The sequence below is a fragment of the Micromys minutus genome (assembly GCF_963924665.1).
Source record: "Micromys minutus genome assembly, chromosome: 25".
NCBI lineage: Eukaryota > Metazoa > Chordata > Mammalia > Rodentia > Muridae > Micromys > Micromys minutus.
The window spans coordinates 22660074-22685515 of NC_137960.1; the positions used below are offsets into that span (position 1 = coordinate 22660074).

General features: G+C 51.2%; 1 protein-coding gene across 1 annotated transcript in view; it reads left to right on the forward strand.

The window, feature by feature from the left end:
* Window positions 1-4696: 4696 nt before the first annotated feature.
* The window catches only part of COL13A1 (collagen type XIII alpha 1 chain), a gene marked incomplete at both ends in the record, with an annotated part of 139595 nt that continues 118849 nt past the window's right edge, over window positions 4697-25442 (forward strand). The window contains 2 exons of the mRNA XM_080937613.1: window positions 4697-4984; window positions 21469-21538. Of these exons, the coding sequence (XP_080793739.1) occupies window positions 4697-4984; window positions 21469-21538 (358 nt within the window). The remainder of the gene's footprint in view (window positions 4985-21468; window positions 21539-25442) is intronic.

Below are 25442 nucleotides of genomic sequence, written 5' to 3' on the forward strand. Positions count from 1 at the left end.
GGGGCCCTCCAAGAGCATGATGGGAATATGGTCCTTTTTGGTCTACCACTAACCTCCAAGAGTTTCCTAGTCAGGCACATCTGTGATCCAACTCAGACTGGCTTGAACAGACCTGACCACAGTTGGGAGAGTTCAGGCATGGATGAGCCTCCCACTAAGCAGAGGCCAAGGATTCAAAGAGTATATCAGGACTGGGGTTCTCAACCCAGGCTTCCTCTTACCTAGCAATGGTGCCACAATGCCCTAAAACCCTGAGAACTAACTGTTCAGAAGGTTCTTTCCCAAAGACACTCTGCCCCACCCATCCCACCTACCTCTTTCTGGTTGTCCTGAATTGGCCAATCTTTGACTCCCTCTTGGACACCAGCCCTGGAGCTAAAGGAAAAAGGTTATTTCCTGTATTCCTTACCTTTTTTGTGGCTGCAGACAAACTCCCTGACAACAGCTACTTAAAGAAGGAAAGGGTTGGTTTGGGCCCAGGGTTTTGAAAGTATAGTCTATCAGGGAAAGCATGCTAGCAAGAACATGTGGTATTCATTCACACTGTGTCCAGCCAAGAAGCTATAACAGAGGGCGGCTGGGGCTCAGCTCCCTTCCTCCTTTTTATCCCAGGACCCCAGGCGGTGAGCTGGTGCTGTCAACATTTATGGTAGAACTTTCCTCCTCAACCTGATCTAAAAACTTCTTCATAGACATGCCCACAGGTTTGTCTCCTAGGTGATCCTAGATTCTCTCATAAGTCCTTATAGGGTCTGGCATGGAGTTCATTCTACCAGGGTTGTAAGGACTGAGAGGAAGGGTTGTGGCTGCTGGAAGAATAGGGAACCAATTGGAGTTGGATGAATGGATAGGTTTTGATCACTTGTGGCCTCTGCATGTGACCCTGATGAGGGCCATGCCCAGAACAGCCCAGCAGATGCACTGTGGTAATTCCCAATGGGCCTAACTGCCATCTTTAACAAAGGACATTGGGTTCTGGGAGAACCAAGCAGCAGTAAAAGAGACAGGGTGGTGACAGCCACTCATGTGGGTCAGGGCTGTGGTGGTGGTATCAGAAAGAAGAGCCATGCTGTCAAGGATACAGGGGGGAGAAAAATGACATTCATTCATAAAACTGGCCATGTCCCTTACAAGCATCCACACCCAATGAGGCATGGGCTGGGTGCAAAAGACAAGATCCAAAGTTACAGAGAGCCGGGCAATGCACACTGCAGAAAACTACAGAACATTCCTGAAGAACAGCCCAGACTGCATGCATAGGGGCATGGCATTCCTGGACTCTCCACTCCAGAATCCAGGTTTTCCTATGTCTGTTGCTGTGCTGTGTGACACAATCTAGGGAGATGCAACACCTGTTTATTCACCCCAGATAGGGAACCCATGACAACCCAAGTGCAGATACCACCAAAGTGCAACTAGGGTAAACCAGTGAGCTTTAATGGCGTTACTTACAAGAGAATAGGTAAAGGACGACTTACAGAAGCAGCAATGACTCACCAAAGTTCTCCCCAGCATGGGTAATGGCTCACAAAGCTGGGAATCACCCTTTTCAAGTGACTCCAGTCTAACCCTCTTCCAGGCAGTTCATTCTTTGCAGCTCAGCTTCCTACTCTAACAGCTTTTATTGCTTACTCTGGCAGGGAGGGACAAAGTGAATCTGATCAGTTTCAGGAACTTCCTGAGCTCATTCTAGTTGTTTACCTTCCTGATTCAGGAGCTTCCCTGCAGGATGAAATGTTTCAATCTGGAAAGAAACTGTTACCTAACAAGTTGTGACTGCAGATCAAAGTCAAGTGTTGGTTAGAATTGGAGGCCCCCTATTTTGCTGCAAAGTAGAAATTCCTAGAGACTTTTTCTAGATCATCACATCTCTGATGTATTGCTTGGACATCCCTGAAGTTCCTTCTTCAGTGTTTTCTCATTCATGGCTCTCCACTGCCCAGCCTTATGTATCAGCTGCGTGTGGACATGGCTTAGCTGCTTCTCATCCCCACATCTTGATCGGAGGGTGTGATGCCTAACATGAAAACCCAAACCACCCCTCCCCCCCAAAAAAAAATCTCCAGAGAAAGACATTGACACAATGCAGAAGAAAAGGTAAAGTTCCTTCCTATGGAGAGGTGCAAGCTAGCTGACATCACTTGTCCTCCCGGGTCCAATTTGTTCCCATTTGATGGGGGAGGGAGCTGGGGGGTAGGAGGAGGGACGGGTGTCAGCCAGCAGCAGCAGCCATGAGATACTAGTTACTTACTGAGTGCCTACTGTTTGCTTTACAATATCTCTTCTTTAAATCCTCCTGAAAATTCTAGATCCTTTATTATAAGCCCATTTTATTTAGTTATTTCGTTTTTCTTTGAAACGGGATATCTGTCATAACAGCCCACACTGCTCTCAAACTTGCCACGTAGCCATGAATGAATGACCTTGAATTTATGATCCACCTGCCTCTGTCTCCCAATTGCCGGGATTGTACCACTACACCCGGTTTATTTTAAACCCACTGTCGGAAAGGGCGTTTTTTCAATGGTTTTTCTGACTGCGTGGGATCTCTCAGAGCCTCAGGTTTGGACTTAATTTTCCATTGCTGGGCTCAGCTCGATCTACCATACCAAGGTAATCTGAGCCTTGAAACCTTAATCTTAAAAATACTGCGACCCTAAATGTTTTCAGTTTTGCTGCGCCAGCTCAGTGATATGAACACCTCAGTTCAAGCCACCTTTCAGACTGACCTGGTGTGAAGACTCAACTCGCTCAAATTCTTGCAGTGAACATTGCAGCTGAGAAACTCTAGCGCCCTCTAGTGGTCCAAAATGCCACTGTGTTCTCAGACATTCGTACTGGGAGGAGATATCCCATTATTAGGCTGGGGACACAGAGGCCTGTTTGTTAATGAGACACATCAAGGGAATAGTGACAGTGAGACTTCCTGGGCACCAGCACTGTCCCCTGCATTGCTTCCAAGCCCTGTAGTTCTCCGTGGTAACTGACTACCTAGCAGTCAGTCTTGCGTTAAGTCTATGCGAGTACTGACTGAATTACAAGCTCCTATTCTATACACCGGTACTACACACTAATGTTTGCATGGCATATGAAGCTTCTTCTCACTGGTCAACATGCAAAGTATAAACTTTGCCTTGTTATTAGGAAAGAACACTCACTCCCACACCTCTGTCACCCCCCCCCCCACACACACACACATTCTGGTCGCATGTCCTCCGGTGCCGGATGCTCCACCCCCACCACCTCAGTTGCAGGAATGTCTAGAGGCACAAAGAAATGAGAATTGTACTGACAGACGTCACGCATAGTGGGACGGAGGCATGGGGGTGAAAAAAGAAAGGAAAAAAACCCAAATGCAGAATGCCCAAAGGTCACTAGCTCTTCAACAGACGAGGAAGCCACGCAGGCGGGATGGGGTGAGCTTTGAGAGGGATAAGGGGAGATAGAGTGTGAGCACCTGAGAATTGCCGACTTTGATGGCTTGCACTCCTAGGCTGTCTAGTTTCCTATGGGTCTCAGATCAACAGAAATAAGAGCCTCACCCCCCACGCCTGTTAGTCATCCTAGGATGAACCTGGGCGGAGGGCGTGACCCCTGATAAATCTCTATTCTGTAGTTCTTTAAGGTCTAGTCCTGAAAGAGAAAAGGGGCGTCAAAACTGCTGCCCCGAAGCGCTGGATTTTCCACTCTGGAAATGGTGGCATGGTCCCATCAGAGTCACCTGCAAAGCGTGGGGTGGGGGGGGGCGCTGGGTAGAAATGAGGGAGAGAATATCTGCTGAGGTCAGGGCAGATCTCCCGACTTAGAACATACAGGACCATGCAGGCACACTGATAGTGATTCAACAGGTTGCCTGGAGGGTCCCCGGTCTTCTGGGAAAGCGGGGTGCTGTGATGCCCGGCCCCCACGTCTTTGAGATCTTGAATGTGACTCTATGAAAAGGAAGAGGGGCGCAGCTCCCGCTCCACCCCACACCCCCTCCCCGCCTATAAATAACCCCTAGTGTCACTTCAAAGGGCACCAGGAGCCGGGACAGGGGCTACCGAGGTCCGCGGGCCCCCGCACACCACGCCCCCCACCCCAGGCAACTTTGCATAAATAAACAAACCCCAGCCGCGGCCCCGCAGGAGGCGGAGGAGGAGCGGGAGGAGGGCGAGGGAGGGGCGCGGGAGATTAGTTTGGGAAGTAGCGCCCGGCGCTCATCCGATCCCCGCGGCCGGGCTGGCTGTGTCAAGTTACAGAGGCGCCGGAATCGGCCCCAGAGCGGCTCACTGCAGCCACGACCCACCTCTGCCCATGGGGCCCTGCATGCGCGCCCCTTCGCCCGGGGACTGACACCCGCTCTCCCCGGAGACACAAAACACCCAGAAGGACCCCGAGCTTCGCACCACCCTGAGAACTCTGCAGAGGCGAGAAGGGAAAGAGCGGGGAGCAGGGCCAGATCCCCGAACTTGGAACATTCTTCGAAATAACTTTTTCCTTACTTTGGCGTACCCCGATCGCGTGTGCTGGTGGCTCTTGGCTGCCCCCCCCCTCCGACTGCTCATTTTCGGTCCTCTTTGGGGAGCAAAGGAAAGGGACGTCTTCTAGCCACGCTAGCCCCTTTCCCTCCTGCCTTTCTGTTTGGATCGCGCCTCTTGGATCTCATTTTTATTTATTCTATTTATTTATTTATTGGCTCTCGAGACGCGAGGGGATGGTGGCGGAGCGCTCCCGCAAAGCGGCAGCCTCCGGCAACCGCGGCCCTGGGGAGCTGGGCGCGCAGGGGCCCGGGACGGTGGCGCTGGCTGAGCAGTGCGCTAGGCTTCCAAGCCCCGGGTGCTGCGGACTGCTGGCTCTGGCGCTGTGCTCGCTGGCGCTCAGCCTGCTCGCCCACTTTCGGACCGCCGAGCTGCAGGCCCGAGTGTTACGCCTGGAAGCGGAGCGCGGGGAACAGCAGATGGAGAAAGCTATTTTGGGACGAGTCAACCAACTGCTGGACGAGGTTTGTGCCCTTTGTTGCTGCCTTTTATCCCCACCCCGAGGCGCCCCCTCGCGCAGTCCCGGGACTCCGCGAGCCGGTGCGATCCGGCGCTCTTTTGCACGCTCGTCCAGCTTGCCTGGATTAGAACTGTGGGCAGGGATCGCCGCTGAGCTGCCAGAGATCGGGAGCACCAGCCGGCATGCGCGGGACCTCCCAGCTCGGGGAGTCCTCGGGGTCTTGAGCTGGAGGCGCCCTACGCGTGCGGCCGTCAGGTGGAGAAAGGCGGTGCGCGCAAAAGATGCGCAGAGGCCTCCTGGGCTAGTTGCGGGGAAAGAGGCTGGGGGATGCTTGCGGGGGCTCTAGTGGTCCTGCCTGTTCCACGAGGGTAGGTGCTGCGTGGTTTTTATGGTCACATTCGGGTGCAGGGCAAGAGAGTGCGCCGTTTAAGGACGTAAAGAGACAGTTTCTAAAGCGGACTGAGCTTTGCTGGTCCCTGTTTGCTGTTTCTGGCCCCTAGGGCCCAAATGTGAGTTGCCTGTCATCCTCAGGGTCCCGTTAACCTATGACTCTTCTGGTTGTGGCCTCTGGGGTGATCCCAATTCTATCCCTGCAACTGGGATAAGGATGCAGCTCTTTCTCCTTGCCCCCAAATGTCCTCCTTCCCAGGTAGTTCAAAAGTTACTAATGTGTGTCGTGGCTGGGGGAATCCTGACAGTGCGCATGGCAGTGGTTTCCTCCCTGGGGAGGCGGGAAATGCAGACTCCAGTGGGGCGGAGTGTGGGTGTGGGAAAGCTGAACGCCCTAAGATGGAGTGGGCTGGTGACTTCAGAGAATCTGAACTGCACAGTGGGAGGCGTGTGGGACAGTAACCCAAAAGGTGCTGCTGAGAGCCAGCAAACAGCTCTGGGCTTTTGTACCCATCTTGGGATTTATTGGGGTGCTGTGCAAACTGGGACAAATAGCGAAATCTCTCTGACCAGATAGGATGATGGCGAGCATTAGCCAGATCTAACAGGGCTGGGTCTCCTGCAGTTAGGTTTCTCTGGGGTGCTTCTTTTATAGCAATTCCCTAGGTGGCCCCATGGGGGAAGTCACAGGCCACAGCAAAGAGGTGTTCCATGTCTGCTGTGACAGCCCATAGCCATGACTGGCCAGAAGTAAAAAGGTTCAATCAGGCCACCCACAGTTCGCTAGGCTTGGGGGCAGTCCCCGGGCTCTGGCTGGTTGACTGAGTGGGGGCGGGACAGCGAGTAGACCGTGCAGAGGGTGGCAAAGACCTCCTCGGGTGCATCCACCCCTCCCTGAGCCAGGTCTCTAGGTCTCCCGTTTGTCATGGAGAGTCCCCTGCTTCCAGCAGGTTCCAAGTGTTTATTCTGCTGGCTCTTTGACCCTAGCCTGTAGAACTGAGAAGCACCCTGAACATGATCAGAAGTGACCCCATTTTGCAGAGGGGGAAAAATGAGCTCTTGGGATGGGCAGTAGGTTGTTCAGGGCCCTATGGTGACATCCAGTGTTAGAGTGAGCTAAACCTCCCTACCCTGCACCCACTGCTGAGAACTAGCTGCAGTGGGACGAGAGACAGCTGCCCCAGGGCAGTCTTCCCGAACTTGAGTGGGACACGGAAAGAAAATGAGCAGATACCACGTTTGGAGGGAAACGTTACAATCATGGAGGGAAACTGTCCGGGAAACGTCTTGTGTACAACGTAAGGTGGGTTTCCTGAGGAAGTGAGTTTGGGGGCAAGACCAAGAGCCACTAGGAGTTTGCCTGGCACCAGGGGATAAGCATCAGGTTTTGTGCTAAGACAGCCCCACCACCACCCGGGGAACAGGTTCTGGAGGATGGAGATAGCGGTGGGGGCAGGGCTGCTTTGGGGCTGTAAATGCTGACCTACACTATGGGAACTGGGGAGAGGGGCATAGTTGAAGGTGAGGCTGGGTGCGATGGGTAACCCAAGTCAATAAGGGCCTTAGAGACTGCGAGATGGGGAAATGGGGAGCTACCAAAGAATTCAATAGAAGATGTGTATGTCCCTTAACTGGGAATTACAGCTGACAGGAAGCTGTTTGGGGATCATGGCGGCAGCGGTGGGGGGGGGGTGTGTGATAATGAGGACAGGGATACGTGGACTTGGTAGCTGTGGGGGTAATGACACCTGGAGGCAGTAGTCTGGAGGGTGTTGGAGGGAGCTGACCTGTCACAGAACCTGGTAAATCTGGGGTCTGTGGTCTGGGGGCTACTGGAGGGGCACTCAGGGGCCATCTGGTCTCATGCAGCAATCGCCAGCATGTGTGACTTATTCTATTGGCATTAAATAAAAATCTAACTGGAGTCCGGCAAGCCCTCTAGTCTCATGGAAAGCGCTTGTCAGACAGAGCTGGTGACCTGGTGACTGGCTGAGTTTCTCTCGTTGCTGTGACAAAAATAGCCTGTCCAGAACAACACAAGGGAGAAGGGGCTTCCGTTGGCTCACGGTTCAGAGGTTTCAGGGTGTCTGCTAGGAGGGGGCAGAACAACTCTCCTGTGTCGCTCCAGCCCCCAGGTGCCGCTCTGTCAGGCTCTTCCCGACTGACTTACCCTCTCCAGAATCGCTCTCGCAGACACACCCAGGGGCGCTCCAGCAGTCTGACGGTTGATTTCCTCGATGCGAAGAAAAAAAGCTGGAATGTCCCAAATGGAGAAAATCAGATGACACCTAGGCTAGACTGGGCAGGAGATGGGAGGAGAAAGGGAGTGGGGGAGGGGAAGGGAGGCAGGATTGAGATTAAAAACAGCTTCCATCCTCTAGACTTTTCTTGATTTAATCATGTTGATAAGATTAAACTGGACAATAGACCTCTGTGGGACCTGTGAATGTCCTTGGAGAAACTGAACGGGACTCTCCCTTTGTCTTTCCTTCCCCAGGGCTATTCTCCCTGTATAATCAAAGAACAAGAGAGGAAGGGGTGAGCCCTGACAAGTGGGCTCAGTGGGTAAAAGGGCTTGCTGAATAAGCCCCAAAACCCAAGTTTAATCCCTGGAACCCATAGACTTATATTCTAGCTTCCGGAGGAACGCATCTGCACACAGACCCAAGCAAGAGCACCTGTATGCACACACAGCAACGATAAGTAATTTTAACCAAAAAAAAAAAAAAAAAAAAAAAAAAAAAAAAAAAGTGGATGAGGCTAGACCAGCATGGGGGAGGGTAGTTTCGTTTCAAAAGAGATTTGTGAAAGGGTTGGGAAGAGAGCCCCTGCTCTTCCGTTAACACAGGAAGCTAGAGGGTTTAGGGACTAAGATTAAACCCCCTGCTGCCTCGGGCCTAGAGTGGGCTGCACGACCCCCTGCAGTTAGGTTTCTTGGCTGCTAAATCCAGGCTCCAAGTCCAGCCTGGGACTGCTGTGAGACCCTCAGGAGGTGGCAGACAGCATGGGGCATGAAGGAATGGCCCCACCAGCAGGAGATGATGATGCCCCAGTGAAGGGCTCCTGGGTCCTGGGGTAGCAATTCCTGGGGCAAATGGGCCTGAGCTCCTCCTTAAGGGAGGAGAGAGGGACTTCAGAGGGGGCTGTGCAGTGGTCTGTTGACATCCAGGGAGAGGTGAAGGGAAGTGGGTAGAGGACATACAGTGGGTTTGTAGGTCTAAGGAGGGGGCTGGCAGGGCAGGCCAAGTAGAAGGACCCAGTAGGAAAGGATATTTGGGAAGAGGTGAGCAAGGTCAGATCGGAGGACCCCTCTCCACCCCCCCCCACCAGCCCCCAGCCACTGGTGGATGGGTCACCACCGGGAGAAGACCTGGGACTGGGAGGTCAGGTTGATTCCCCGACAGCACCTCTCTGTGGTGTGGGACCCTTAATGAGTATGCCAGCTGCCTGACCGTTGATTTCCTTGCTGTAAAGAAAGAAGCTGGAATGTCCCAAATGGAGAAAATCAGATGACACCTAGGCTAGACTGGGCAGGAGATGGGAGGGGAAAGGGAGTGGGGGAGGGGGAGGCGGGATTGAGATTAAAAACAACTGAATTCAGTTTGGAGGTCTGGGACTAGGGATGGGGCGGTGCCTTACATCCCCTGGCCCGTGGACTCTGAGGGAGGCCAGATAGACTCCCACCCCGGTTACACTGCTCTTCCCAGTACCCTTGTATTGTCTCTCGGAGTGGCATAGGATGCACCAAGGTCATGTATATGGGCCAGGATGGCGCCTCCCCACCTCCCCCTCTGCAGTGCCTGGCACTATCTATCCCACCCCACTTTATAGATGAAGAGACCAGTGTCTCTGAACCTCCCTCCCATTCCCATGACTCATTTCTTCCACCTTGGGGAATCCTTGGGAAAGGAAGTAGTAGAAACTTCCAGGCCAAGATGTTGACAGAGTACAGGCAGACCCCTCCCACCCCCAACACACACCACACACCCTTAAAATGACCTGTTTATGAGAATGTCTCGCATCTATGGGGTATGTGTACAGGGACCTTTTTATGGGGCTATTGAGAGGAGAGATCAAAGCAGTGGCAAAAAGATTAAAACACTAGGCTGCGGACCCAGAGATGGGCTCTGAATGGAGCAGGCTACGTGACAGGGTGGGTTGCCTGCATAGCAGTGTCCTGGGTACCTGACAGCTGTCTGAGCCTCAGGAAGTAGACAGGCCTTAGGGATCTTCAGACAAAACCCAGCATGCCATTGAGTCCATCCCAAATCATGCCTCCTTTTGTGTGCGGACTGATGCCTGGGGCCTTCATCTGCTCTGCAATGGAAAGTCAGGTCTAGGAGATTATTCTCCACTAGCATCGAAAGACCAGGATGGAATCCTGCTGGAGAGATGTAGGACGTTTGTCTCTTCTGTGGTGTCATTCCGTTTTCCAGTTAACTACTATCTCATTGGTGGATCCTTGGTGGTCAGTACGTGTTCCATGTGTGCTTAGCCCCGTTCCAGGGTTCTCGGCAGACATGGCCCCATTGATCACAGGATGCTTTCCCATCAAGCTTTGCGGGGGACCTTGAATCTTGCAGCCGTGTTCCAGGAAGCTTCAGAGAGCCAGCAAGCGTTAACTCCCAAAGTGAAGAGAGCCGTTTCATGACCTGAGCTTTTGTAATGTTTTAAATAGCAAGTCTACTAGGATGGATTAAGTCAGGGAGAGCTGTCACAGTCTCAGGGCAGAGGCTTCTCAGGTAACTCCGAGCAAGATGAAGGCTCACTGGGTAGCTAGCTAGCCCTCGCCGAAGGTGGGAAGTGAAAATGGCAGAACAAAGTCCTGTTGGCCACTCCCAGAAAGATGTCTTTTCCCCTTACTTATCCTTCTACATTTTTCTTGGTGTCCTCTGGAGAGATCCCTGAAGCCATGAGAAACCCCCTTCCCTCTCCGACTTGCCCAGGGGCACTTCCTGGATAGGCCTAAAATGACATTTAGTGCAGGGAGTAAAAGCAGACATAGCACATAATGCTGACTTCCCTGCCTGATGGTAGCAGACATTACTAATCACTCAATGAATGTTCTCCCTGAGCCTGGTCAGACCTCTCAGTCCTTCTCCGTCCAGGACACCAGGCTATACTCCCAACCTGTTGGAGCCAATATACGAGGATAGGTCTACTGGCTGTCTGTGACAGCCCCGGCCACGTGGGCCAGGTGTCCTCCTCTGCATAGCCTTTAAATGTCCTGTCTCTTCATTTGTCTGCACAACCTAGTAAGAGGGCCAGAGGTTCATTGGTCTTTATTGTTATTGACCATGGTCTGGGACTTTGGGAAGTGGTAGGCAGATTTTTACCAACCAATTGATTTAAGATCTCATCTGTGTGTGCATGTGCGTGCGGGTTTACAGATGTATGGAGACAAGAGAGCAGCCTGAGGAGGTGTCCTTCCGTGTGTGTGTGTGTGTGTGTGTGTGTGTGTGTGTGTGTGTGTGTGTGTGTGTGTGTGTGAAGCAGGCTAGGCCACACCCAGCCCGTTTCTCATGCCCTCCTGCTTACAGCATCTGAGCTCGCTGTCCCCACTCCGAGTAGGCATCTTGCTGAAGGCCGGGGAAAGTATTCTAGCCAACCGAGGCTCACATACTTCCAGCTCTCGCTGTGGCTTAGCATTTGCTCCCACAGTGGCCCTGAAAAAGTGGCTTCATAGCAGCCCGCCGAGGGCCCAGTATTTGGCTACCATGCCTGGCTCTGGCTGGAGGTTGGGGATGGCTTCTTAAGATCAGTTCTGCCTGCAAGGAGCAGCTGGACATCTTCCTTTTCGGGCCCCCCAACCCCCAGAGTGGAGTGTTCCGTCTACTCCTTCCCAGCTTGCTTGGGAACTTTTTGCAGAGTAATATCACCGGCAAGCCCACAGCCCTCAGCCACTAGTTGGGTGTAACCTGGGATCCTGATTAGAAAAACACAGGTGGCAGAGCACTCTGCACAGAGATGACAGCTGATCAGGTGAAGTCATCCAGGTGTGCTGACTGTAACCACTGACATACCCTACCCCCATCAAGTGCCACTGGACAGACGACACGGCCAATCTAGGCATTTTTAGAGCTACGTTTATTGGGGACTTACTGTGGACCTGGCTGGCACTGGCTGTGCATCTACTGACCCCCCTGAAGCCGTGCAGCGTGCGCTTTCTGTACCTACCGTTCCCTTTTCAGAGAAGGTTGAAGTTGAAGCCCACAGAGGTCAGGTGGCTTGCCCAGGGTCACATGGCTGGCGAATAGTAGTGACTAGTCAGACTAGCATGTGCTTGCCTACGAGAAGACTAGGGAGGTGCTCAGCTGGCTCTGGCCCCTACAGAGGAGAGGCTGGACAGAACTGGCTTGGTGCCTGGCTTGTGTTTACTGGTCATCCTAAGAATGGCTCCAACAGTGCTGTGTCTTCATTCTAGCCTTGGTAAGGAAGACCCTAAGGAGAGTCTTCATCCTGTCCTGACCTCAGCCATGCTGGGCTCTGCATGGGTGTGGGTTCTTACTGCTCACACCAGGAACTGCTTCATCACAAGTCTGGGCTCCCCTGATGGATGGCCAGAGGCCACATCCCCTGTTCATATTCTCTCTCTCTCTCTCTCTCTCTCTCTCTCTCTCTCTCTCTCTCTCTCTCTCTCTCTCTCTCTCTCTCTCTCCTGTACCTTGAGCATGATGAGGTCTTTCCTCAGCCAGTGAAGGGAATAAACAGGCTCCCTCATGGGAAACTGAGGCCCAGGACTAGGGAGAGCTGAGCCAGGCTAGGGACACTCATGAGGGGGCCCTCTGGCAGCTGGGTTGCCCTGCACCTGGGCCCCAAAGGGATAGAACTGCCCCAGAGGAGCAGGCCCAGCCTCCCGGGGGAACACTGGACTCCTGTCTCTCTTCTGGAGACTATTGTGGGGTTCTGGGACACCCTATGTGTCTGGAGTCCACTCCGGATGGTTCTCTTTAGCCCCCTCCTTTTCTGACCCAGCCCCAGCCTCAATGAGGAAGGCAGCCTGGTCTTTCTTCCTTCTCCTCCATGTTTTCTCCCTCCTCCCCGTTCCTCCTTTCTGTGTCAGCCTCCCCAACCAGCCTCATTTTTACCTGCTGTGTAAGCTGCCACAGGGGGGCCTGGATGCCCCAGCAGCTGTCCTGGGCCTCTGACACCCCTGAGAGTCCAACCATGGTTATCAGCTGTGTGCTGTGTGCTCTCCGAGGGCAGCTGCCTAGAGTCGGGCTCTGATTGGGTGGCTTGTAGGGACAAGGATGCTGAAGAGAATGGGGTATATAGGCACTCACTGGGACCCACCTTCCCTTGCCCTCTGGGCCAGAGATAAGATTCTTTGGCCTTGAAGAAGGAATGGCTACCAAGAGTCTGCAGCCTCCAGGCCACCCCCACCCCAAGCTTTACATGGAAAAGGAAAGAAGCCTTGGACTATATTCAGAATCCTCACAGCAGTCTTGGTTCTCAGGCTTACATTTCCCCAGTGATGGGGAGTTCACTACCTTATATTGTTAGGACTTACGACTATTCCAGGGTTGGTCAAGTCTCACTTGGAATGTGTTCTTCATCTTGTCAGAGTTCCAGACCCACCTTCCACTACCAATTCCCAGCATGGATGACAAGCATCTAAAGTTAAACAGAGGGAGAGGGGCCTTGCTCCTTTACACAGGGCGCTCATCTGTGATCACCTGGCCTCCAGCCTCCCTCAGGACTGTTTGCTCCCCCAGCTCTGTTCCTAACTCACTTGCTGACTCCACACGCAGACCTTACAGTCACATCGTGTCACAGCCGATACAGTTTAGTCCCATCGTCCTCGGCCCAGACATGACTCACAGATGTCTGGGTTCAAGTCCAGCTGGGCTGTGGGAGCTCAAGGAAGTTGATAGAGCTCTCTGTGCCTTGAGATGCACCTCTCTAAAATGGGAGTGATGACCATAAGAATATCACCCACGAGGGCTCTTTTTAGACTTCAAAAACTAGGAGCCGGAGAGATGGCAAAGTCAGTGACGTGCTTGCCAAGAAAGCATGGATGCTTGGCTTGGTTTTTGTCTGTTGTTTTGTTTTGTTTTGAAGCCAGACATGATGGCATGCGTCTGTAACCCTAGCCCCGAGTGAGTGGAAATAGGCGGATCCCAAGAGCCTCCAAGTCAGCGAGCTCCGGGTCCAATGAGAGACCTCACATAAAAAAGTAGGTTAGAACAGTTTTGGACCCCAGACATGTTAGCCTGTGGTCTTAGATACTCATGCACACACACACACACAGATACACATTCACACATACATATATATGCATACACATATAACCACACATGCATATACTTACAAATACTCACATATACATACATACATGTGTACACATACTCACATATACATATGTATATATAGTTATATATACACACTCATGTATAAACATGTATACATACATACACACAGTCATGTGTACAAACATACACACATACAAACATACACAAACATACATGTGTACATATGTATACATATACATACACACACAATCATTCACACAGAGTGAATGTGCTTTGAGACACTCCTGCAATTTGCCTAGCAGATATTTTTATCTTCGTCATAGACGTGACATCAAGGACGTGGTCTCCAAATCAGGCTTCCTGGGTTCTAGTGTGGCTCTCTTACTTAATCCTCTGTGCCTCAGTTTCCTGCTTGTGAAGTCTGCAGAACAAATGACTAAACAAGACGTCTGCGTGGTTTCTGAGAAGTGTGACAATGTGCTGGCTTCCAGTCATCCCCAGCACCCTTACCTGGTTGTCTGCCTCTGCTCAGTTGTCACCTCCCTGTGATGATCCAGGGCGAGGTCTGTGACTAGCTCTTGACCATTCAGTCCTCTCAGCTACGCTAACAGTGGGGTTGTGGACTGTCTTGTGTCACTCTGTATTGGCTTCCCAGGGCCTGCCTCTGAGCCCACTTAAGTCTGATTATTCAGCAAAGAACATGATGCACCCCAGGCCCTTCCCTCGCGGGGAAGGGGGGGGACATGAAAACGGGACAAGGGAAGAAGGGGGGACATGAAAATGGGACTCTTGTCCCTGGACCTGCCCCATCAGTGGCCCAGCTTCATTTTTCTGAGTCCCTGAGGTGCTATACACTTATGTCAAGACATTCTACAGACAGCTCACAGCCAGTTGAGGGACCTTGGGTTAGGTGGATGGAAGAACGTCACTTATAAAGTCTGGAATGCTCACATACAGGTACAGGCAGTGCCCTTTCCTGGTCTTAGGAAGAGGCTGCCACAGGCACCCAGAGACTCTTGCACCCAGCCTCCCAGTCCTGGAGTCTGATCTGTGATCGGGTGCTAAGCTCTTATACAGACTGGAGGGAGGAAGACAATTCCTTGGGCACCTTGTGGCCCCTAGTCTGGAGTGGTCTGAGCAAGTCTGTTTGGGGTTGATTGGGTGTGGGTGGGTGTGTGGGTGTCTGAATTTCCTCTGCTTTGAATTCACCCAGCCAGCAAATCAGCTGTAGCCCCAGGGCTTGCGGAGGTTCTTGGGCCTGTCCCTTTTTAGGCCACCTTCTGTGCCCCTCCCTCACCATCTTTTGTGCCTTTTCCTCCCAAGCCCTCTACTGTCACTCCCAACCCCCCCCCCCCCCCCCCCGTGCTGTTCTGGGTTTGGGCCACACAGCTAACATTGAGCTGCTGGTTTGAACCACTGCTCTCCACTGTGGGAACTGCCCAGGTCAAGCCCAGGCCCAGCCCAAAGCCTCAAGGAGCAGGTTCCAAAGGAAGACCAGAGAGATGCCTAACTGGGTCGTATCTAAGGCCATTTTCTCTTTTGACACCCAGCGTTAACAGGAGGACCACAGAACTACATCATCTTCCTCTTTTTTTCCCAGGAGGGGAAGGGCGTGGCAAGCCCACGTTGGTACCTGTGGGTGTTATGGGTACACTAACCCCTATGTGATAGGCAAGAGAGGCAGACCCATATCAGCTCAGGAGACCAAACCAGCTGAGCAGTAACTAGACTTCCCCCAAGGCCCGTGTCTCTGTTTGTCCTTTGTCCTTTCTGCCATCCTGGTAATTAAGGCCACCCTCACTTTATGGCTGAGTGTCTTGAAGCCCAGATGCTTTATTTGTTGTTGAGAACTGTTGATGGGGAAGTTGGGGTGGGACCCACAAACCAGGCCCCACCGCCTTACCTCAAGCCCCTATCCATACCGCAAAGCCCAGAGTCTGTGCCTGCACCAGGTAGTCCCAAGGGCGGGTAGAAGCCATACGATTATTTATCAAAATTATTGTGTGACTTTTTTCTAAAATACTTATTACTATGGGTAGTGTAGATTGCTTACGGTGGGTTATTTAAAAAAAAAAAAATTCATCCAGGTGGTAGTGGTGGTGCATGCCTTTAATCCCAACACTCAGGTGGCAGAGGCAGGTGGATCTCTATTAGTCTGAGGCTAGCCTGGTCTAGTAAGTTCCAGGATAGCCAAGGCTACACAGAGACACCCTGTCTCAAAAAGATCTAAATAAATAAGCAAACAAACAAATCTTTTTGAGACATGACCTGGAACTTGCTTTGTAGACCAGGTTAGCCTTGAAATCACAGAGACCACCTAGTTCTGCCTTCATCGTGCTGGGATTAAAAGCAGGTATCACCAAACCTGACCTAAAATATTTTTGAGGCAGGGTTTCATGTAGCTCAGGTTATCTTCAAACTTGGTATGTAGCTGAGGATGATCTTGAACTTCCGACCCTATTGCCTTCTGAGTATTTGGGTTAGAGGTGTGGACCACTGCGCCCAGTTTATTGACGACTGGAGATTTATTTAACCCAGGGTTCTGTGTGTGCCTGCCATGTAGACATGTTACATATTACAGTGTACATGTAAGCGTGCCACTAGCAAAGCCATACCCCACCCACTTTGTTTTTTTGTTTCGGTGGAATCTTTTGGGGCACAGCCTCACCTTGTAGCCCAGGCTAGCCTCCAAGTTGCAATGATTCTCCTGCCTCTACCTCCTGTGTACTGGGATTATAGACACACCTCTACTAATAACTGGCTTTTTATTTATTTTTTTCCGGTGCAGAGGATTTAAGCCACAAGATCATACACACCCAAAGCAAATACTTTATGCCTCTTAGCTACAGCCCGACCCCGTGAAGGTGTCACAATCCACTACTGGCGATTATCTCTGATTCTTGTTTGTTGTACTGTCTACCTCAGCACCTGGGCGGTTGACAGGAGGTGACATCTTATTTTGCAGCTTCTGCTTGAGGACAGACCCTGGAGTGACATTGGGCCTCTGGCCTTGCTCCCCTCTGCTGCCATCTGGAGTCCTGTGTAACAGACTCCTGGGTTGGGCAGGTGCCTGGTCGGTCCCTTTAAGGGTCCTGAGCTGGGACACGGGGAGTGACTGGCCCCTAAGCCCAAGCCAGGCTAGAACTGTGTTCTCTGGGGAAGCGGGTGGCTGCCTGGCATCTTCCCTTTGATACTGACACCGGTGTTTTAATAGCTGCGACCCATCAGGCTGGTGGTTTTTCAGCGCTGGCCACACAGGGCATTCCAGGAGGCGCTGGCTGCCAGCCAAGAGAGCCAAAGGGCCCCCCTCTGTGTAGAGAGCTGGAGTCCACCCCCCAAACAGGACTGCAGAGTGCCCCGTCCACCTCCAGTGTCTCTCACTAGGGCCTCTAAATCTGATACCTAAGAGGCCAGAGCTAGTGGGTTAAACAACAAATGCTGGACACTTGGAGTGTGTGCCTTGGTGACCTGGGTCACTCATTCTGAGAGGGGTTGGCCGGCACACAGCACCTGCCTGAGTGAGTCAATGGCCCACCTAAACAGGGCCCGAGTCAAGCTTACTATGACGTCTAATTTGTAAATAGCCAGGGGTTACTAAATGTCAGACTCCGTTGTATGCACTGGGCATACAATAATGAGGAACACAGAACACGTGCTTCATCTTCACACAGAATTAACCTTCTGTTGGCAAAGGGGAGGCGATAAATGAGAGAGGGGGAAATGTAAAGGAGAAAATGAAGTAGGGACGAGGACAGGAAGTATGTAGGCCTGGGGCAGGAAGCAAGGAAGGTCTCATTAGGAGCATGCCAGGTGGACAGCTAGAAAAAGAACATTCTAGAAAGGGAGCAATCACTAGTGCAATGGGCCTGGGGTAGGGAAAAAAGCCTGGAGAGGTGGTGGCTCTAGCAATGGTTGAGAATGGGCTGCTGGGCCCAGGTTGGATGTAGGGTGCTGACAATAGGTTGTCAAGGTCACTGGGGTCCAGTTGTGTCTGGAGCAGGTGGTGGCGCTGGGATTGGGGAAAGGGTTCTGATGCTCGGTTTCTACAAGGTAGGGGATGGAGGTGTTTGCTCGATGAGTAAGTCAGAGAGTGGGAGAAACTGAGCTGGCTCCCATATGAGAGGGCTAGGCAGTAGGCTGGGAGCTTGCCACCTCTTCCAAGATGGCAAAGAGTAACTTGTCAGAAAAGCAGCTGGTCATATGCCCCAAATAAAGGTCCAGGCTAGAGATGGGGTTATGAGGCCTTCTGTTACTATTATAGTTGTTTAAATAAAAACAGATCCCATAGGCTCATATATTTGAATGCTTAGTCACCAAGGAGTGGAACTGTTTGAACGGATTAGAAGGATTAGGAGGTGTGGCCTTGGTGGAGGAAGTGTGTCTCTGGGGGTGGGCTTTGAGGTTTCAAAAGCCCATTCCAAGCCCAGGTGCTCCCTCCCCCCCGCCTTTCTCTCTTCCTCTTCCTCTCCTTCCTCCTCTCTTCCCTGCTTTCAGATCAGGATCTAACTCTCAGCTACTTCTCCAGCACTGTGCCTATTAGCTATCAGGCTTCCTGCCATGATGATAATGGATACAATTCTGAAACTCTAAGCAAGCCCCCAATGAAATCCTTTATTTTATTGGAGTTGCTTTGGCCACAGGGTCTCTTCACGACAATAGGACACTGGCTAAGGCATTCATGGACAATTCATGGCAAGGCGTTGGAGAGCCAGTGTGTAGAGGACAGAGGTCAGGCCCTGAACCATGGCCCTATGGCCTGTGCCATTTAGGTTGTGAGTAAACAAGATGGAACTGGCAGAGGAGAAAGAGAGGGAACGGCCAGAGTGGAAAAATGGGAATGTAGAAAACATCGCTCCCTGAGAGCCAAGTGCAGAGGAGATATGTGTAAATGCTACTCCAGGTCAACAAGGGTTGACCACCAGACTCAGCAGCCTAGAGGGCTGATCATCCACTGGAAGGAAATCCTCTGCCAGGTGGGGAGAGGTGAATGACAGCCAGCTGTACTGGTTTGTTTCCTGTGTCAACTTGGCACAAGTTAGAGTCTTCAGAGAGGGAGGAGCCTCAGGTGAGGGAATGCCTCCCAGTTGTAAGGCATTTTCTCAATTAGTGATCAATGAAGGAAGCCCTGCCCATGGTGGGTGGAGCCATCCCTAGGCTGGTGGTCCTAGGGTTCTATAAGAAAGAAAGCTGGGCAAGCCACGGGGAGCAAGTCAGTAAGCAGCACCCCTCCTTGGTCTCTGCATCAGCTCTTGCCTCTGGGTCTCCACTTCCATTCCTGCTCCTGGGTTGCATCTTGAGTTTCTGCCCTCACTTCCCTTCATGATGACCTGTAAAGTAAACGCTTTCTTCTACAAGTTACCTTCCATCGAGATGTTGACCACAATAGAAAGCAACCCAGGACAGACATTGTTACCAGGACAGACATTGTTACCAGGTTTGTGGGGGTCTGCTGTTTAGGGGAGGGTTGTGGAAGGAGTTTGAAACTTGGAGCAGGAAAAGCTGTTGAACACTTGAGCTCAACCAGCTGTTCTGTAGGGGGTTGTTTAGGGGGCTGTTCTGGGGGATTGTGGGAGAGGCTCTGTGGGGGAGGGGCACTGGAGGGTGATGTCAGTGTGGACAGTGGAGGCCAGCCTGGGAAGTTTCAGAGGGAAGTGTGTGAGTTCTTCAAAGACCCTGTCAGTGCTGTTCATGTGATATTTTAAACGGAGCCTCTCTGGTATCTGCTTATCTGTGATTAACAAGAGACCCAGCAGCACTGAGGTGAAACTTTTATTTGGCGGGACAGAGCTCTTTAGCTAGAGCTGAGAAAGTAGCAGTAATTAAGAAGAGTCAGCATTGTCCAGGAGACACCTTCAGGGACTCTCCAAAGGGGACCGAGGCTGCACTTCACACTGGCATCCAAACTTGATGAATGCATTAGAGTCACCCACATAATTGCTGGTCTTGGCAACATGGGAGCTTCTGGATTCTCAGAGCCAAGTATTGCCCCCAAGACTTGCTACTAGCAGAGGTCAAAAGAGACCATCGGTGAAGGCACAGCCTCAGTTGTAGTAGAGACCCTAGGATTGGAGGGGTCATGGGGGAACCCAGGCCATTGATAAAGGTGCAGCCTGTGGAGATGCCAGGGCTGTGGGATGACCATCAAGAACAGAGGCAGCTGTAGAGTGGAGCTGGTCTAAGTCTATGAAATGCACTGTGTGTTCTGTGAATGACAGAGCAGGAGAAATGCAGTCTCCAAGAGGGGCTCAGTCATTCCCTGTGCTACCCAGGCCAACCTCCTGGCAAGGTGTGAGGGTTTGAATAGGAATGGTCCCATAGACTCATGTATGTGAATCCTGGCCCATCATTGAGTGGCACCTTAGGAAGTGTGGCCTTGTTGGAGGTAGTCTGTCACTGTGTAGACAGGGCTTTGAGGTCTGTCTCAAGCTATGCACTGTGGCACACAGTCTCCTTATGCTGCTTCCAGACCAAGATGTAGAACTCCCAGTTCTGTCTCTCTAGCACCATGTTGGCTTGTATGCTGCCATGTTTCCCACTATGATGATAATGAACTAAACCTCTGTGTTGTAAAAATTATTTAATCATGACCCATGGTTTCTACCCCACCTTAACTAATTAAGTTCCCAGGTGAAAGATACACACAACTTTTATTTTTACAATAAGCCTTAAACAACACAAGAGTTGGGCAGATACTACTCAATGTTGTTAGAATCGACTTTCCTATTGATAACCCCAAGTTAGTATTGACTGCTTTATCTCAGCTGCTCTTAACTCCAATTGTGTACCCTCAGGGCCACTTCCTCTTGACTCCTAATCCATGGTGGCTTCTCCTCCCTCTTCCTGCCTTCTCTCCTAATGGTTCCTCTCCAAACCCAAACCTGGGAAACCTCAACCCAACCTATGTCTCTTCAGCCCAGCTATTAGCTGTTGGCATTTTTATTTACCAGTCAGAAATAACTTGGGGGTTACTTGCAGACTCCAGGTCTTGAGGGCCCGCACTTAGCATTACAATAGTTAGCAAAAGACCATACCTCAACAAACTGTAAGCCAGCCCCAAATAGATGCTTGCCTTTTAAGAGCTGCCTTCATCAGGGTATCTTTTCACAGCAATGGAGAAACCTTAAGACACAGACTCACTTAAGAGTCCCATTTAAACTACACAGCTCACTGCCCTCTACAGAGAAGGCACACAGACACTAGCTTCCATAAACAGTCGACCATGTGCAGCCATTTTGCACAAACATGTTTGACTGTTGTCATACATATGCAACTTCTTGAAATTTGAGTTACCCCACCACTTGGGGCCTTCCAGATTAGCTCTGTGATTTCAAAGTGTGGTGCAAGAGGTTTGATGGAGGTGCAAGAGGGGTGTCTAGGGCCTGCTCAGGGCCCCCAGCCCACCATCACCCACCCTTGTCCTCCTTCCTAGGCTAGCCTTGTGGGGGTGAGTAGAACAGAAGGCTTTGTCCCTGCCCAGGTGCCCAGCTCGAGAAGGAAAACAATAGCCTAGAGCCAAGAAACATGTACTGTCAAGTCACCATGGGTGACTAGTTTATAGGGCCCTGGGCAGATCCTGATGTAGATATCAAATGCTGCAATGACTGTGAGAAGCCTTATCCTGTATCTTGTCTTCTACCTGAGGAGCGTTTGAGAGCTCTTCGAACGCTATCTGGGCAGTAGAGGGCCATGAACTGCCAGGCTTTCTTCCCCTGACCCCTGACTCCTGATTCCTGCATCCCTTGGTTGGCCTCTCCCCTCATATACATTTCCCTTCATTCCCCCATGCTGGCTTTTCAAGGCTGTAGCTTCATGAGCTCTGATGATTTTTCTTGTCTTTTTTGTACAGAAATGGAAGTTCTACTCTCGAAGGCGCCGGGAGGCCCCGAAGATGTCTTCAGGATGTAACTGCCCACCAGGTAAGGAGACCTGCAAATGAGTGAGGTCAGATCAACTTTCTTGGTCAGCCACCACCTCTCAGTAGTCCTCCTTGTATTCCCATCAAACTCAGCTACCCCTCTCATTCGGTTACTTTCCATCTTCCCATGGATGCATCTGCTTCTCTTCCATCCTTCCCTCCATCCCTCCTTCCTTCAGGTCCTCTCCCCCTCCACCCATTCATGTACCCACCTAATTATTATTCATTCATCTAAGCCCACACCCACTCATTAATTCCTCTGCACACCTGGCAGTCTCTGGGGTAGATTAAGTGGAAGCAAATCACTTGGTGGATGTGGCCACGTTCTGAAATTCATGACAGAGATGGAAGGGAAAAGTCAGCCCAGCAAATGTGGAGCACATCACTGTGGTACCTCCAGTTTCTGAAGGCGCCATAAGTGCACAAGAATATCTGTCACATGGATGGATGGATGGACAGGTGAACGGACGGACGGATGGACGGACGGACGGACGGACGGACGGATGGATGGATGGATGGTCCTGTGGTGCTGAAAGTACAGACTGTATTCAAACTCAGCTTTGGCTATTTTCTGACCTTGAATGAGTAGATTCAGGATGCCACAAGGTCTTGGCTTAAACAGTTTTCTCCTCGAATGTCTCTTTCTATATTCAAGGCTGTGTGCAGAGCGCCTGTTCAGTGCACACATCATATTTGGTGTTGGGTTCAATTCCATGGTCACCAGTGAAAACTGTTGGTATGTGAGTGTGTGTGTGAGGACTCCTTGGGCTTCTGGCCATGTTCATTAAGTTAATGACAGATTGTCGCAGTTTGCTTGAGTTACTGGACTGGGCTATAAGACCATTTGAAGGAACAGAAAGGAAAAGATTTAGGGAGACAGAAAGACATGCTTAAATAGTTACTAGAGCCTTGCCCTGCTCAGGATCTCCTAGTGCATACTGAAGTTTCTTAGGTAACTATGGGAGGCAAATGGCCCTTAGAAAGGCTGCCTCTGAGCTCCTGGGAAGGTCCTTCCCTGGCCTCAGAACCCTCTGGAAACCCTCTACAGGTTCCATGAGCCGGGGAAGAGAGACAGGCAGATGCTAAGTGTGTTATTCGCCTTTTCCCTTGTTGTGACCAAATACCTGGCAAGAAGCACCTTAAGGGACCAAGGTCTTGTTTTGGCTCACAGTAGGAGGAAGTACAGTCTATGGTGGTGGGCAAAGCTCAATCACAGACTCATTTCCTATCTGTGGCAGCAGTGACCACTTGGTTATGTCTCAGCAGAGTGGACCAGGGTGGGTCTACCCTCATCAGCAGAGCCTCTCTGGGAATGCCTTCACAGATATACCCCGAGCCCCCCCCCCCCCTTGGTGATGTTAAACCCACTAGACCTGACAGTGATGACTAGCCAGCCTGCTACACATACAAGCAGTGGAGGTTCCTCCTGGCCAGGTGAGAATGGGCTGGTGTGCTATCCAGATTCAAGGCTGTGAAAAGTGCCACAGGTCCCATCACAAGCTGCTTGCCTGGATTAATTTAAAAGGTGTCCAGAGACCTAGGAAACCAGCTCTTCTCTCTGGGCTCAGGACATTGGGCCCTGGGATCTAAGAAAACTTTCTGCTAGATCCATGAGCTGGCAAGGTTAATGAGCTAAGACACTGGTGGTAGTGGGGTGATAGGCTCTGGACAGGTTTCTGGGGTTACCCAAGTTCTGTGAGATTGTGCCTGTTGTCTTAGACAAGAACAGTACCATGGAAGACAGGTTTGAATTCTGTCTCTGACATTTAGCAACTATGTAGCCCTCTTCAGAGTTTCCAATCTTTTCTGCATCTCAGTTGCTTTGTTTGAAACAAGGATGAAGGCCACTCATCACATAAGTTGGAGAGATGATTGGAGGTTGTTATCTGACTTGTTAATAGTGCCTTGCCTGACATAAAGCATCATCATCATCATTATTTAATTTCCCCAGCCATCCCTTGTCTGCCAATGGCACATCAAAATTCTCTTCTAAACTGCCATATCCTCGCATTGGGGGCAGTGTTGGCTGCATGTCCAAGGCCATGGTAGTCACCTGCCCCTGTTGACTAGGAAAAGCAGAGGCATCTCACCCATAGTGAAAGAATTTCCTTGAGGGGAATCTCAACTACTCTACCTAACAGCCATTCTTGTCACTGTCCCTAGGTGAATATCTGCTGTGTGCAGGCAGTATACACTTCGTATTGGGGGGGGGCGGTGGGAACCTCTCTCAAGATGCTGAAAAGTGGCTGGGACTGTAGAGTGCTTGCCTAGTGTGCATGAATCCCTGGGTTCCATTCCTTGTGTGTGTGCATTCCTGCCTAATATATCACGTGCAGTGGCTCATTCCTATAATTTAAGTACTCAAGAGGTGGAGGCAGGAGGATCCGGAGTTCAAGGCTATCCCCTGCTTCATAGCTAGTCAGATAAGCTAGCCTGAGACTCAAGACATGTGAAGAACAAAACAAAACTCATGGTCAAAAGAGGAGGGTGAATTAAGCATTCCAGATTCTTGCAAGTTCTCATATGGGTCAGGAAAGCCCCGACCCCTACCTGCACCTGAGCCCATCATTTTAGGTATGATCTTGGGGTCAGAGTTTACAAATCTCACCATAGTTCCTGATTGTACATTGTGATTGTAAAATATAGGAGCACAAAGTATGACATACCTTTCTCCTACTAGCACTTAATAACCTCCCTTATACAGTAGGCGCTCAATGGATGTTTCCTCATAGTCCAGCCACTATCAATATATTTCACGGGTGCCCTGCACTATACCTCGAGTCTTGCCTGCCCTGAAATTCACTCTGTTGGTCACAGCAAATAAACACTTTCTTTCTGGCTTCAGTGGCTGATGGATCAGGTCCTACATTTCCAAACCCACCCCTGCCCCCTTTGGCTTTTTTGGTTAAGAGAATCCAAATCTGGAGTCCTGTGGTGGGTGTACTCTTCTCTGTAGCAAACCTTGGGTCCCTGGGCAGCATCCAGATGGCTCAGGATTCACAATCGAGGGCAGAAAACCTGCCTCCTTCCCTTCCTACACTGACCTTGCCAGCATCCTCCTGAGATCCTCCCTGCCCCAAAATAGCTCTCCCCAAGCTTCCTGCCACAGACACTGTTTGCCACTGCAGTGATGGGTTCTCGGGGATCAGGGCAGGATGCCAGAGGTCGAGCCTCAGGGAGGAGGGCCAGAAGTTGAGAATGGGTGTGGTCCCTTTGCAAAGCACACTGGGTAGGGGGGTGGGTCCTGAGAACAGATATCCATACTATGGGATTTCCTAGACCACTTGAAGCTAGTACAAAGATCGGGGAAACTCACCCATTCTCTGGCCTTGTTCTTGCTAACAAATGAGGAACAGGACAAAACAGGCTCCAGCTGGCAAGGAAACAGCTCCTTCAGGAGCGCCATCATGCTGGTGCTGGTGCTGGGTAGGGCTGAAGACAGGAGTGCCACTGTGGGAGCCATCCCTTCTGCCTAAGACTGATCTCTTAGCATACTGCGAAGCTGGGGCCGTGAATATCAAGTCTGAAAGGTTTTGGCAGCAACAAATGGGAATGCGGGGTGATATAGGCACATACTTAGAAGAGGGATGGAACGGGGGCGGGGGGGGAGAAAAAGGTGCTTTGGCCAGGCCAATGGATGGTGCCACAGCCACCACCCCCCCGGTTCAGACATTCTGTGAGGAGCTGAAGTACTAAAGAGCCCCAAGAGGCCTGAAACACAAGGCAAATGTCATCTAGCAGGTGACCTTCCAGGTTTACCTGTACAGAAAAAGGAAGCAAGATGGAGGATACACACAGTAAGGGTACAGGCTCATCTGCTGCCTGGCCAAAGTCTAAGTACAAGGGTATCTTTTACTGAGTATGTCACAGGAGCATGGTGTGGGGCATGGAGGTGGCTCTGCTGT